At 40.4% G+C, this 12,684-nt stretch overlaps 2 protein-coding genes across 2 annotated transcripts; one reads left to right on the top strand and one right to left on the bottom strand.

The window, feature by feature from the left end:
- Positions 1–248: 248 nt before the first annotated feature.
- On the bottom strand, positions 249–2,653 carry LOC125708697 (40S ribosomal protein S27-like). The gene is made up of 4 exons (XM_048976442.1): positions 2,490–2,653; positions 1,714–1,822; positions 1,494–1,604; positions 249–1,196 (listed from the first exon to the last, which is right to left on the bottom strand). The coding sequence occupies exons 1-4, from the start codon at positions 2,493–2,495 to the stop codon at positions 1,168–1,170; spliced, it is 255 nt and encodes an 84-aa protein (XP_048832399.1). The 5' UTR covers positions 2,496–2,653; the 3' UTR covers positions 249–1,167.
- Positions 2,654–4,148: 1,495 nt separating this feature from the next.
- LOC125708820 (ras-related protein Rab-8A) lies at positions 4,149–12,273 on the top strand. The gene is made up of 8 exons (XM_048976649.1): positions 4,149–4,401; positions 7,269–7,329; positions 7,833–7,893; positions 8,261–8,338; positions 8,444–8,533; positions 8,632–8,697; positions 8,895–8,945; positions 9,072–12,273. Exons 1-8 carry the CDS (start codon positions 4,278–4,280, stop codon positions 9,162–9,164), a joined length of 624 nt encoding a protein of 207 aa, XP_048832606.1. The 5' UTR covers positions 4,149–4,277; the 3' UTR covers positions 9,165–12,273.
- Positions 12,274–12,684: the final 411 nt, after the last annotated feature.

Raw genomic sequence — 12,684 nt, 5'->3', positions numbered from 1 at the left:
ACAAGCCAAGACCAACTGGATAGGATGCCAATCCCTCACAGGGCACACACACACTAACGGCATGGTGAGAATATGCAAACTGCAGACTGCAAGCCTGCGGGCGTAAGACCGTGTGGGAGCCGATTGGGCCTCCATTCCGTCCAATATCTCTATAATTCAATTTTCAGCATTGTTTTTGTGTTGAAATGCAGTCTGGTTCACACATCTAGTATTACAGAACAGGAAAAGAGATCAAATCAAAAACAAAGAACATAGACTTTTCTTTAATTATGACCGCAATTATCTCACATTGCATTTGTTTTTCATTATAACTGTAAGGTACTGTGACATCTGTAGATATTCTCTAAGAAGCTACTGATTGAGGGTGAAACAGACATAGATTTAGAATAGTAAGTTGAGAATACACCTTAATCACCTTTAACAGTGGTTATTTCCATATGCTTAGAATTAAAAATATGAAATGTGCAAAAAACTTAAAATCTACATATTTCAAAATCTCAATATTTCTATGGAAAATATACTGGCAATGGGAGTATAGCTTCCTTACTTTCTAAATGCTGATATCTAAATGCTATGTGCTAGAAAACAATTTGCCGGATCAGTTAAGATTCTTTGAGGAGAAGCCCTGCGCTGCAGAAGAATTACACATGCCCTCAAAATCTGCAAATATGCTCTACTACCGGTCCAAGGGCGTTCCTCAATACGTGTACTTGATGGTACTTGTGTTCTTGTGCAGCCGTTTTACGTTGTCTTCCACTGCCAAAGTCCAGTTCCAATAATGAGAACAGAAATATAGAGGATAGTACAAATACTCCGATGTCATTTTTACCCCATCACAAATACCAAGGATACATCCTCCCCAAACGAGAACAGTTCCACAATTTATTGGACCCCACAAGTCCATTCTTGCCAGGCAAGTTAATAAGACTGTTTTTGGCAAGACCACAAGTACGTTCTTTGCATTATTTGTACTGAGAAACACCCCATGTGACCTCTATTCATAATCATCATCATCACCACCATTGTGATCATCATCGTCATTCAACTGAATATCAGTCCTCCTCCATTCTGTCCCCTTATACTCTGCTTGGTCATATAAGACTGAGGCCCTATGTAAGACAGCGCCCCCACTGGAGATGTGTCTTCACTCCACATGTTCTGAGACATTCAGTGCAGCTTCCGTCTAAATGAACAGCCTAGAGAAATGAACAATGAGAACAGTGTCGCCAGGGTCAAGCAAATAGATGAGGAACAACATTCATTACGATTATTTGATAAATCTTTTTTTAAAATCATTTTAACATTAAAGGAACATAAAAGCATAATCACACACACTAAAATATTACAGAATTTGGAACGATTTCTCCTATTGTCCTTGTTTATTGGCAATACAAATTCCGATTCAATAGCTGAAGCATCAAAATTATAAATGGGGGCCTGGTTGCAGTCGTGAGCTAGTGGCTGATGCGAAATGTCGTCTGACTGCTTTTTACCTTCTGTAAGGCGGCATTTCCCCCCCCTGGGCTGGCAGAGCACATAGGAGCATCCAGGACAGGGCACCACTCCCTGGGCGTGGCTGAACACGGTGGTGATCCTGTAGCAGCCTGCTCCAAACACATACGAGGACAGTCAGGCAGCAGGAAGACCTGCCCACACTGCAGCAAGCCACACAGGTGGACATCAGCTGAGGATCACAAGTCTGTTTTTACGAACCTGGGCACTTGACATCCATGAAGTAAGAGTTAGGAGATTGCACGAGCCTTTTCTTCTTGTGTCGTCGCCTCTCAGCCTCATACGCTGGATACATCAGGTCACGGGCAAGCTGTGACCCACAAATCATTTTAGGGCAAATAAGACCATTTACAAGACTTGCATTAAAATTAATTTGTGCATGAAGAGGAAACATGTACATTACAATAGAATCAGAATGGTTCATTATTAATGCGAAACAAACATCTAAGAAATGTATTTAGATATTACAGCCTACAAACTCCAAGGACGGTTAAATATTGTGCTTAGCTGAGGTGAAGAAATTCAGTACCGAGGACGCCCCCTACTGTTTCAAATCGGTAAGATCGGAAAGCGCAAGAGAGTATTTCCTGACGGACATGCCCGGGCTTGTGCGCCAGCTAATACTCGCTAAGTTTCGTTTGTCTTATATAAAAGCCCCTAAAATGACTTCGTCGATGATAGGGCAATGCAATGCTCTGGCAGACATTAAATTAAATGAATGCCATAATTACTCTTCAAAAAGCGATTTAATGTCAGACTGCATGTTTACATCTTTACTAACGTGATTACATTCTCGCAAAAATATTTAATGTACTTGGCAAAATATGGATGAAACAACGTTATTGTCAGCTGCCAAGTTCTCTTGATTTTTACAAGAAAAAAAAATACAATTCACGTTTTAAGGAACAATGTGGTGTTATCATACTGCGTAAAATCATTGAGATTTTTGATCGTATCTCCAAGAAGACAACACTTACCGGCATTTTATCTATTTTAATGCTTGTCCGTTAGAAGCAAAGCTTAGTTATGGATGGGAAGCCCTTGTGCTCGTTGGGAGTCACGGCTGCCTATTCAGCTACTGTACTATAGCGAAGAGAGACTATAACAGAAAACGGAGCCTCAGTCACTTACAACGACTCATGTAATTCCCGGAAGGCGTGACTTAAAATGCATGAGGAGATGCGTTTGACATTTGGGGGGGGGGGGGCAGCTGGTCCTCAAAACCTTCCTCTATGACGGACAATTAAGTTTACATATTTGAGTTCATGAATTCTACAGTCTAAAAACATGCATTTCGGTGAATGATTTCCTCCAGTAACTTCCCTCCCACTATCCGATGACAGTGAATTGGTCCCGCTAACTGGGAGATGAAGCTATGGATTCATTGCCATTTTTCTGTGTGTGATGTTCTGTGTCACTCCCAGAGTGCTGTTGTGTCTCTTGGGGTAGGGTTCATGCTCTGTACTGGATAAGCAGTTTGAATATGAGTGGGTATTTATATTGATTAACTCACTGGCTACCTCATTGACAGACTGCAGTATGTCAGGCTGAAGAACATCTCATCTGACACTGTGGTGAGCAGCACAGGAGCACTGCGGGGAGCTGTGCTGTCTCCTCTCCTCTTCAACCTGTACACTTCAGACTTTTGTCACATTCAGGAGTTTGCGGACGACACAGCCATCATGGGGTGTATCAGGGACGACAAGGAAAAGGAGTACAGGAGGCCGGTGAGGAACTTTGTTGTCTGGTGCCACACAAGCCACCTGCAGCTCAACACCTCAAAAACCAAGGAACTGGTTATAGATTTTTGGGAGGTCCAGACCAAGTCCACGACCAGTTCAGATCAGGGGAGAGGTGTTGGAGGTGGTCCACACCTACAAGTACCTCGGGCTGTGGGTGGACAATAAACTGGACTGGACATACAATACCCACCACCTGTACAAAAAGGGCCAAAGCAGGCTGTACTTCCTGAGGAGGCTGCGGTCCTAGGAAGCTCCTGTGGATGTTTTACCAGTCTGCGATGGCCAGCGTTTAGGTGTCTGTAAGATGTTTTTATGTTTCTCTCTTCTTCTATGTGTCCTTTGTTCCCAGGTTGTATCTTTAAAACACTAAAAACTATTAAATCTTTAACAGCATTAGCCACGCCTTCTAAAAACAAGAGCCAGCCGACCACTTCAAGGAGGCAGTCAGTCAAGAACCGGCTGCACAACCCGACGATGTCATTTTCAGCTTAAGTAGCGCATGGTTGATATTCGTAGAAAGAATTACAACATTTTCTCCAACCTATTAATATTTTTATTTAAATGGGTGGAAAAAAACTACGATTTATTCAAATAAATACTATTAAATTTATTCAAATGCATTACTGTTAAATTTTCTATATTGAAAATATGTGCATTGTATTTGTTAAATATATATTTTTTGAAAAATCCGTAAATTGTAGAAACTGTACAGAAACCGTGTAAATGACGAAGGTAAAACCAGACATCATACAGGTGGACTTATACAGGACCAATGCTTCCGTGTGTATAATATGGAACCAGTTCGGCCAATCGGGAAGGGTCGGTGACGTCATGCTGATTGTGGGCGGGACTTTTCTGTAACTTCCGACGTGCTCTGCGTGGAATGTAAAAAGTGTCCGGGGGGGGCCGGGTTTACGCGAACATGGCGTCTCTCGGGCCCAATTAGACCGCAACTTGTTTCCCCCTCGAGTTCCACGCAAGTCACTGCGATTGCCGGGCGGGATTTCCGCATTACCGAGTAATATGGCGAAGACGTACGACTATTTGTTTAAACTGCTGTTAATCGGGGACTCGGGAGTCGGGAAGACCTGCGTTTTGTTCAGATTTTCGGAGGATGCCTTTAACTCAACATTTATCTCCACTATAGGTATGTGGTACTTTGCTGTTGTCATGGTTGATTCTTTAGGTTTAGGTTCACCAAAAGCAACGGATCTCTCTGCTAGCTATGCCGATAGGCAGCGGTAATATTGCGGTTAGACTGGAACAAAATCACTTTGTTACCAAAACATCGCTGTTACCACTTCGCAGCTGCCGACTTAACTGCTGCAGTCTAGGTTTGGGATAAAACTACACGGTGTTTAATCCGGCGCCTCGGATGGATGCTGTGAAGCTTCTGAAACATCTAGTAATAATCTAACTGGCTAGAGAAGTTGTCGGCGAGACGCCGCCTTCAGGCACTGTATGTTATTTCCTCCATGGTAATGGACGCAGATGTGCATCTATGTTACACATCTTCTGTACTTTGGACAGTCTGCGTGATATAGATTCAGTGACATTTTCTTTAATGCCACTTTCATTTAATAAGGCGCCGAGTGCGGAAATGGTATATTTGCGGCTCGGCTCCCCTTCGCGGATTATAGCGGATGGTTCTGCTTATTCGCACTTTCTGTGTTTCTCTGACGCGAGGGGGTGCCCGTGCTGCTCCCGCTGCCTCTCCCCCACAGCCGGCGCCTGTATGTTTGCATGTATGCAGTGAGATCATGCGAACAATAACGGCGCTTAATAATACGCCTTATACCGCACTTTGTGAGATGTATTTAAACAGCTCGGACTGAAATACCCTCGGTTTCACACGTCTTATTTTGTGGTATTAATTATCTAGTTTGAGGTAAAACCAGTCCTTAACACAAATTGATGTTTCATCCGCGAGGTATTCAAATCGTATCTGAGGTTATGATGAGTGAACTGACGTACTTGATGTGTCACTTATGAAGGGCAGGTGCAGATCACAATAGATAAGTGTGATTTGTTTTAGAAGTATGTGAGAACTTTAGCCTGGACGACCTGGTATCATACCACTGGTTTACGACATGAGTTATTGGACAAGCCCATATTATTTCTGCCAGGGGATGTTGCAAGCGCCTTAACCAGTAATGGCACTGGTGTAGATTATTTATACCCCAGTCCATACTTACACCCATAGCACAAACAAATCTGTTTCCTTGTAAAGTATACCATTTTTACATGATGAAAAGTTTTACTGTCCCATTGAAATGACATCTGATTTTTTTAAAGTAAATGTCGGGTTCTTAGCTTTAAATTACATTATTATCACTATATTTTTTATTCATAGAGCTGCCTGTTTTTCATTGGATCTTCCCTGAAACATTGTGCTGTATACCTTCAGCAGCATCACTGCCTGATCATTAATTCGAATCTGTCCGCTTGCGATCACCTATAAAGCAGGTGCTATGCTGGTATCCCATTTAAGCTAAAGGTATCACTTTACGAGTTCTTGTAATGACCAAAATAATTCCCTAGTCATACCTGCATGTGCTCCATTTCATGTTCATGAGTAAGTAGTTAGGCTGAACAATTTTTTTAAAGCTTATTCTATTAAAAGTTTGATCCATTGAGTTTCTTACATGACTCTAAGTAAGGGTATCGTTTAGAAACATGATGTCTTCAGCTGGCCTCCTAATTCTGGACAAAATATAACGCAAGAAATGTAATTTCCCATGTCTCACGGCTTGGTGCCACTCTGGCTAAGGTTCTAAGGTTGTTCTAGGTCCATGTTCTTGAAGGGCTGTTGTGTTCTTATGCAAAGGTGCCTAAGATTAAATGAACTCCTCACTGTATGAGTTCAATTGTAAGACGTTTATAAGTTTAAGGTGCTTAAGAACCTTTACTAAGCAAGTACAGCAAAAATGATTCCTGAGCCATTCATGGGTTGAGTTTTTATAATAATGAATCCTGTCGTTTTCTAGTCTGATTCATGGTTTCTGAAAATATGCATCCACTAAGCGTTCAGATCCATAAAGTCTTTGTTTGACAGTTATTGTGTTTGGTTTGTCCGTGTTTTTTTCTCTTTTTCTAAATGTATGGGAGAAAAACTATAGACAAAATCCTTGTAATAATGTATTGGAAAGAATTGTTATATTTTTCATCAGTTGAACTGCTCAGCTGTAACATTCCGGTTTGACCAGTTCACATTAAGCTCTGAAAAAGTAGGATATCGCCACAGTACTGCGAAATTTTTGCTGGTTTCATGGTATTTCATTTTTTCCCCCTTACCATGGCAACACGTGTTTACATCAATAAAGTATGTTTATGAATGTTTTTAAAAAGGTGTGTTTTTATTAGAAAAATCACTTGCATTTAGCTTGATAGTATAACCTGCATGTAAACTATTAATGTTTATTCAGTTCAGTAGTGATATGATTTATTGATTTTTACCGTGTACTCAGTCGGTAAGAATTGTTTTACTGACATGTTTTATCATATTAAAATAATGTGTATTTGGATAGATGACAATGTGTTTTATTGATTCATTGATTGATTGGTATATTGCATATAGGTTGCATATAGGTTGGTAACAGGATGTTTGCTTAATCAGCATGATTTTAATAATTATAATGATAAATTGACTATTAGGGATTTTGCCTTACCGATATGCATTTAATTGCAGACCTAATTATATGACACATAATCCAAATTTTCAGGCACAGACAGCAGCATTAGCTATAAATACTAAGTGCTTAAGAGTATTATATGGAGCATTGTTGAGTTATAAAGTTCTGTTGGTAAGAAGGGTCCGCAGACATAACAGAGGACTCTTACTCTGCACAGCCGTCCATAGCGACTCTGTCAGTGAATTTGCTGCCCATTGAAGCATCACAGCTGCCATTTCAGCCTTGCTATGGTATGGTAGCATGTGAAAAATCATTCCGCTTTATGTGTTATAGTCATATCACTTTTTCACATGTGGAATCCTCATTCTGTCTTCTTTTGTAGGTATTGACTTTAAAATTAGAACAATAGAACTAGATGGGAAGAAGATTAAGTTACAAATATGGTAAGTATGAACCAGATTCACTTAAGTCTGAAACGCACCGAAAAAGTCAAATATTTTTAAAATGTAATGAATTTTGTCAAATCCTCAGTTATTTTCTTTGAAATGGGATAAAAAATGTGAAAGTTTTACTGTACTATAAACTGCTTTACCTAGCTCAGTGGGGATTGCTGTGTGTTTGAGCTCTGTATTATAGGAAATTATACATATTGTATGGGGATGAAGTTGTTTAATCACGTTTTCTTGTATATAAAATTACAAATGGTTTTAGATGAATCTATAAAAATGATGAAAAGCAGTGTTGATCTGTCTAATATGAATTATTTAGTGTAGTAAAATTGTCTTTTTCCGTGTAATAGACATTTTGCTTGCACAAGCATGTGTGGTGCTTTTAAACTCTCACTAAATAATGACAGCAGCGACATCATCTGCCATATTACTGTTTGCCACAATTTATGAGTGAGGCTTTTTACCTCCATGTAGTCTCATTGAAACGTGAATTGTAGGGACACCGCTGGCCAGGAACGGTTCCGGACGATCACGACGGCGTACTACAGAGGAGCCATGGTTAGGGTCCGCCTCTGTGTACCTCCACTGCTGGGCTGGCCGTGTGCTCATAGCCGAGGTTCCAGCATGCTGTGTCTGAGTGCTCGTCTGCTCCATCCGCAAGGCCTTTCTGCCTAATTTCAATGTCGTAATTGGTCATTTCCATTTACAAGCGGTGGCTGTCGTTCCTTAATGTCCAGGACGGCTCGGCTGTGTGTTTCAGTGCTCTGCCCAAGCTAATATCACACCACTTAAACACGAGCAAACCGGGGACCTTGACACAACCTTCATTTCAGATGTTTATGCCTAGATGGAGTCATTTGATTTTTATTAGTGTCATGAAACGCACACAGTATAAACTTTTTTTTTTCTTCCTTCCTTAATGTAGGGCATCATGCTAGTATATGATATTACCAATGAGAAATCTTTTGACAACATCAAGAACTGGATAAGGAACATTGAGGAGGTAATATTAATTTATTGTATCGTAACTGTTATTATTTGCTATACTTGTGTGTAATTTTTACAAATGCCTTCCATGACACTGTTGCTAACTCCCTCCCTACATTAGCATGCATCAGCAGATGTGGAGAAGATGGTGTTGGGCAACAAGTGTGATGTTAATGACAAGAGGCAAGTGTCCAAAGAAAGGGGGGAGAAGGTAAGTGATGTGCTCAAGGCCTGCTGATTTCGAAGGGTTACTTGGGAAAATATCTCACGGCGTCATGCCATCATCATTGGTTTCCTCTTGCTTCCCAGCTGGCTTTGGAGTACGGCATCAAATTCATGGAGACCAGTGCGAAGGCAAACATCAATGTGGAGAATGTAAGTGGTCTGCTGCCCGGGTCGGGGCCCCGCGACGGCTTCTCAGTCATTGGTCGGGCCCCCCCTCATGACGGCCTCTCCATTGAGTTTCCGTCTTTATCTGTCATGTTCTTGTTGTGCTAAGGTTGTTGTAGGATTCATTTTGTCCTGTTGTGATGCTTTTTGACAGCAGTCGTGAGTATCTTTTTGTATTTTAGGCATTTATGACACTTGCCAGGGACATCAAAGTAAAGATGGACAAGAAATTGGTAAGATAATCTAGTATTTTATGGGATAGAATCTAACTAGGGGTCAAGGTCTGGAAAATCTTAAGATTCATAGTTTTTTCCCTCCACCTCGTCCTCCTCATGCATGGTTGTCTTTGGGTGTTCTAGGAGGGCAACACTCCACAAGGCAGCACCCAGGGGATGAAGATCACCTCAGAGCAGCAGAAGAAGAGCAGTTTCTTCCGTTGTGTCTTACTGTGAGGACCCATAGCCTTAATGTCTGCCCCAAGGCTGGACGTAACTGGACTTCGCTTGCTCAGAGCACTTTCCTTCCCCTTTAGCTCTTCTGCTCTCCTTAATCCTTTGCGCTGCCTCCCTTTGTGATAACTAACCGACCGTTTGTCAGTCCTCCTACCCTCAGTCCTCGCGTCATCATATTTTACTGCTATATGTGCACAGCAAGAACCCAGATGTAGAGAACTTTTCTCCAACCGTTTCTGTTCTTCTGAAAGTCTTCCAGCACACTGTCCAGTGCTCTGCATCAACAAACCCCAAGTCTGTTCCGGCCACTTTAGTTTGCCAGTCAGGTTCTGGCCCTAGAATCTGTGTTGCTGTCATTTTGTGTTCTGTGTTTCATCACCTAGAAAAACGTACCACTTACTCTTGAGTTGTTCTAAGATGGGTTGACATCACCCTCGAGTGTGCACTTTTTATGTCGTCGTCTTTCAGATCAGGGATGTGAAGGGTTTTTTTTTTTTTTTTTTTTTTAAATCAGTGTATAACATTGTATTAGGACTGATGTACATCTCATTATTTGATCCATTTGTTGTGTTGTATTTTTTTGATTGAAAATGACTTATTGCAGCAATTTCTTAAATGCAAGTATAATTTTTAAATGACATTCCTTGACAATCCGTTGGATCCTATTAGCTATCCAGTTGAGTTGCTGTTCTCACGCAGTAGACTTCCCTGCTAAAGTCCAGTAGCTCTTCCATCTATCTTGTGCAACTCTGTTTTGTAGCTTACATCCGTGCCTGCAGATGTGCTTGATAGCGGACTCCGCCATCACATCTTCACTCACTCATTCTCTAAAATAAACCATGTTTTGACAGTGATTTGTCCACTATACCCTTTGTTGTTTTCCCCCAGTTTAAATTTCTGACTTCAGTTTGTTGGCCTTATAAGACTTTGTACCTTGTGTCCAGTACTTGACAGTCCAGAGCAAACCCCCCCCCCCCATCCATGTGTACGTCAGTGCTGAAGGTTGTCGTTCTTGATGAATGAGCCTAGATATCTTTTGTACAGGCAATAATAAATGGTGTTATACTTACTATGTGACATAGTAACCTTTTCTTTGAAAAGCTGTTTGTATGGATGGCTGTTTTAACAGTAATTGCCTGTGTTTTCCAGAAGCTTTCTCCACTTACCTGTCACCAGTCCTCACACCGTCCAGGTGAGCCAAACTGGGTCAGCAGTACCAGTCTGTGGTCTTCCCTTAGCCCGATATTTGTATCTGGTAGTTTTACAATGGGAAAATATTACAATATTTCATGGTTTAATGTTACTCTAAATATTGATGGGATCAGCACTTGCTGCTTTTGCCCTGAGCCTGGCCACCAAAGCAAACTTTAAATACAGTATGTGACAACACCAAGTGGTGTTACGGCGTGGTACAGAGGCAGGGAAACAGCAGGATTTGGAAAAAGCTCACTTTGTCAGTTTTCTCAGCCTCTAAATGATATAAAAATTCTCATTTATAAATTTCAAGAAACGTGTTTTTTTTTCTCTCTAAATTGTAATTCTTTTTGATTTCTAAATATTATGGTTTTGCTTAAATATTTGAGCAAAAAGGAAGTCAATGAAATTCACCTTAAATGGGAAATGTAATGTTTTTGACAGACACTGGAATGTAAACCTTAAACTCGAATAAACTGAAGGTCAGCATTGCATTACGTTCAACGCCTGGCTCCTGTTCACAGACTTTGCTGTGTTATTAGTGATTAAGTATAAATGCCTTTTTATTAATGTACGCCTTATTGAAGTAGATGATGGGATGGCATGCAAGGAAGATTGTCATGGTAATTGCAAACTTGGAAATTGAAAGAGGACAAAAGATGAAATGAGGAATATTTCAATGAATAATGAAAGTGAAACCATGTACCGGTCTGGTTTTTATTGTTGTTATTATTATTTTTATTGTTATATTTTGTAATTTGAAAATGTTATTTTGCGAATTCGACCAAATAGAAGTGTTGCAGTTATCAATATACTTTTTGATCCATAAGAGCGAAACATGAGTGAAGTCCTTTCAAATGTGCATTTTTGCAACTTGAGAAGAGACAGAAGGAATCGCCATCTTTGTATCCATGAGGAAATAGTTTTGTCACTCCTGTCAATATCCAACCTGGCAATGCACACATCCTTCTCTGCACAAGCTGACTTGTTTGATTTTGGGAAAAGTATACCATTGAATGTACAGCATGTATCCATACTTCTGCATTTTGGTTTTGTCTGTTTACAAATTGAGTATAAAGTCTAATCGTGTGTGTGTGTGTGTTTTTTTTTTTTTTTTTTACATTTTTCCTTAGATCAGTGACTTAACAGCACATTTGCCATCTTTTTCCCTTTAAAGCTATGCATCATGAACCTTCTGGGCCTCCGTGTCTGTGTATCTGTACATAAATGAGGAAAATGTTGTTCCTTGTGGTATGAGGTGTGAAGGTTTCTGTTCTCCACAAACATTCCTCTTCTCTCCCTGCTTATTGATGCCCTGTGGCATTGTTACCATTAGAACATTCACAACAAGCAAAACACAATATTTGCTGGCACAAAGAAAGCAAAACTGATATTGTCAGCTTTTGAAACCTAGTGAGAATCATTCAGCTTTCTGAAATGATGTCTGCTGCAGACATGAGGTTCATGTAGCAGGTCATGTTCTTGCTGTCCATGGTGTAGCAGCACGTGCGTCTCTGCTCTGGATGCGTGGCTGAATGGATGGTTTGACAGCCATATCTGTAAGAAAAAGCTCAAAGGGGTTAAAAAAGAAGAAATCAAGGCTGTTAAAAAGGGGAGCAAGCAGCTGTAAGAATAAAGTGATTTTAAAGCAAGCAACCTTGGAATATTTGCTTTACTGAGTAACTTTGTATTGCATTTGATTAATATTTTTGTGAGCAATATTCTGATTTTATTGGCGATTCTCAGTTAATTCTGGAATGGGGGGAGGTTGGAAATACACATTGTAAATAAATTAAAATAAGAGAAATGCATGATTGTAACATAACTTTCCAAAAATCTTATGTAATTTGGTTCTAAAGCTTTGTAGATATGTGTACTTTTGATGATTTATTAAAATAAATTTGTTTTATAATGAGGTGTGGTTTGACCGTTTTTGCACCTAAAGTCTTCCTCATTGGACGACGAACCCCAAACTATTTTTTTTTATGAACAAACGTTATAAATGCTGTACATTCTTCGACACATCCCTTAGAAGCATGCCAAAAATTCAGATGACTTATGACTGTAACTGACCAGGAGAAAAGGATATGTGATCGGGAAGTGTGAATCTGTCTAAGCAAGAATAGCAGTGGAGTGAAGAGTTAATGAGAGAGCAAAATCTTTGCTGGATCCCAGAGGGCAAGGAGGACACGTGACCAGTGACTCAGTAAAGCTGAGAAAGAGACTTGTGCAGGTGGAGGAATCTGCAGCCGGCCTTGAGCGTCACCTGCAAGGCTGAGTTCATGGAAATATGTTCTGAAGCTTTTACTCTCTGACCCCCCACCGT

Source organism: Brienomyrus brachyistius, chromosome 15, assembly GCF_023856365.1.
Source record: "Brienomyrus brachyistius isolate T26 chromosome 15, BBRACH_0.4, whole genome shotgun sequence".
In the NCBI taxonomy this organism is placed as follows: Eukaryota; Metazoa; Chordata; class Actinopteri; order Osteoglossiformes; family Mormyridae; genus Brienomyrus; species Brienomyrus brachyistius.
Note: the sequence above shows the minus strand (reverse complement) of the source record. Positions and strands in the feature narration are given on the sequence as shown.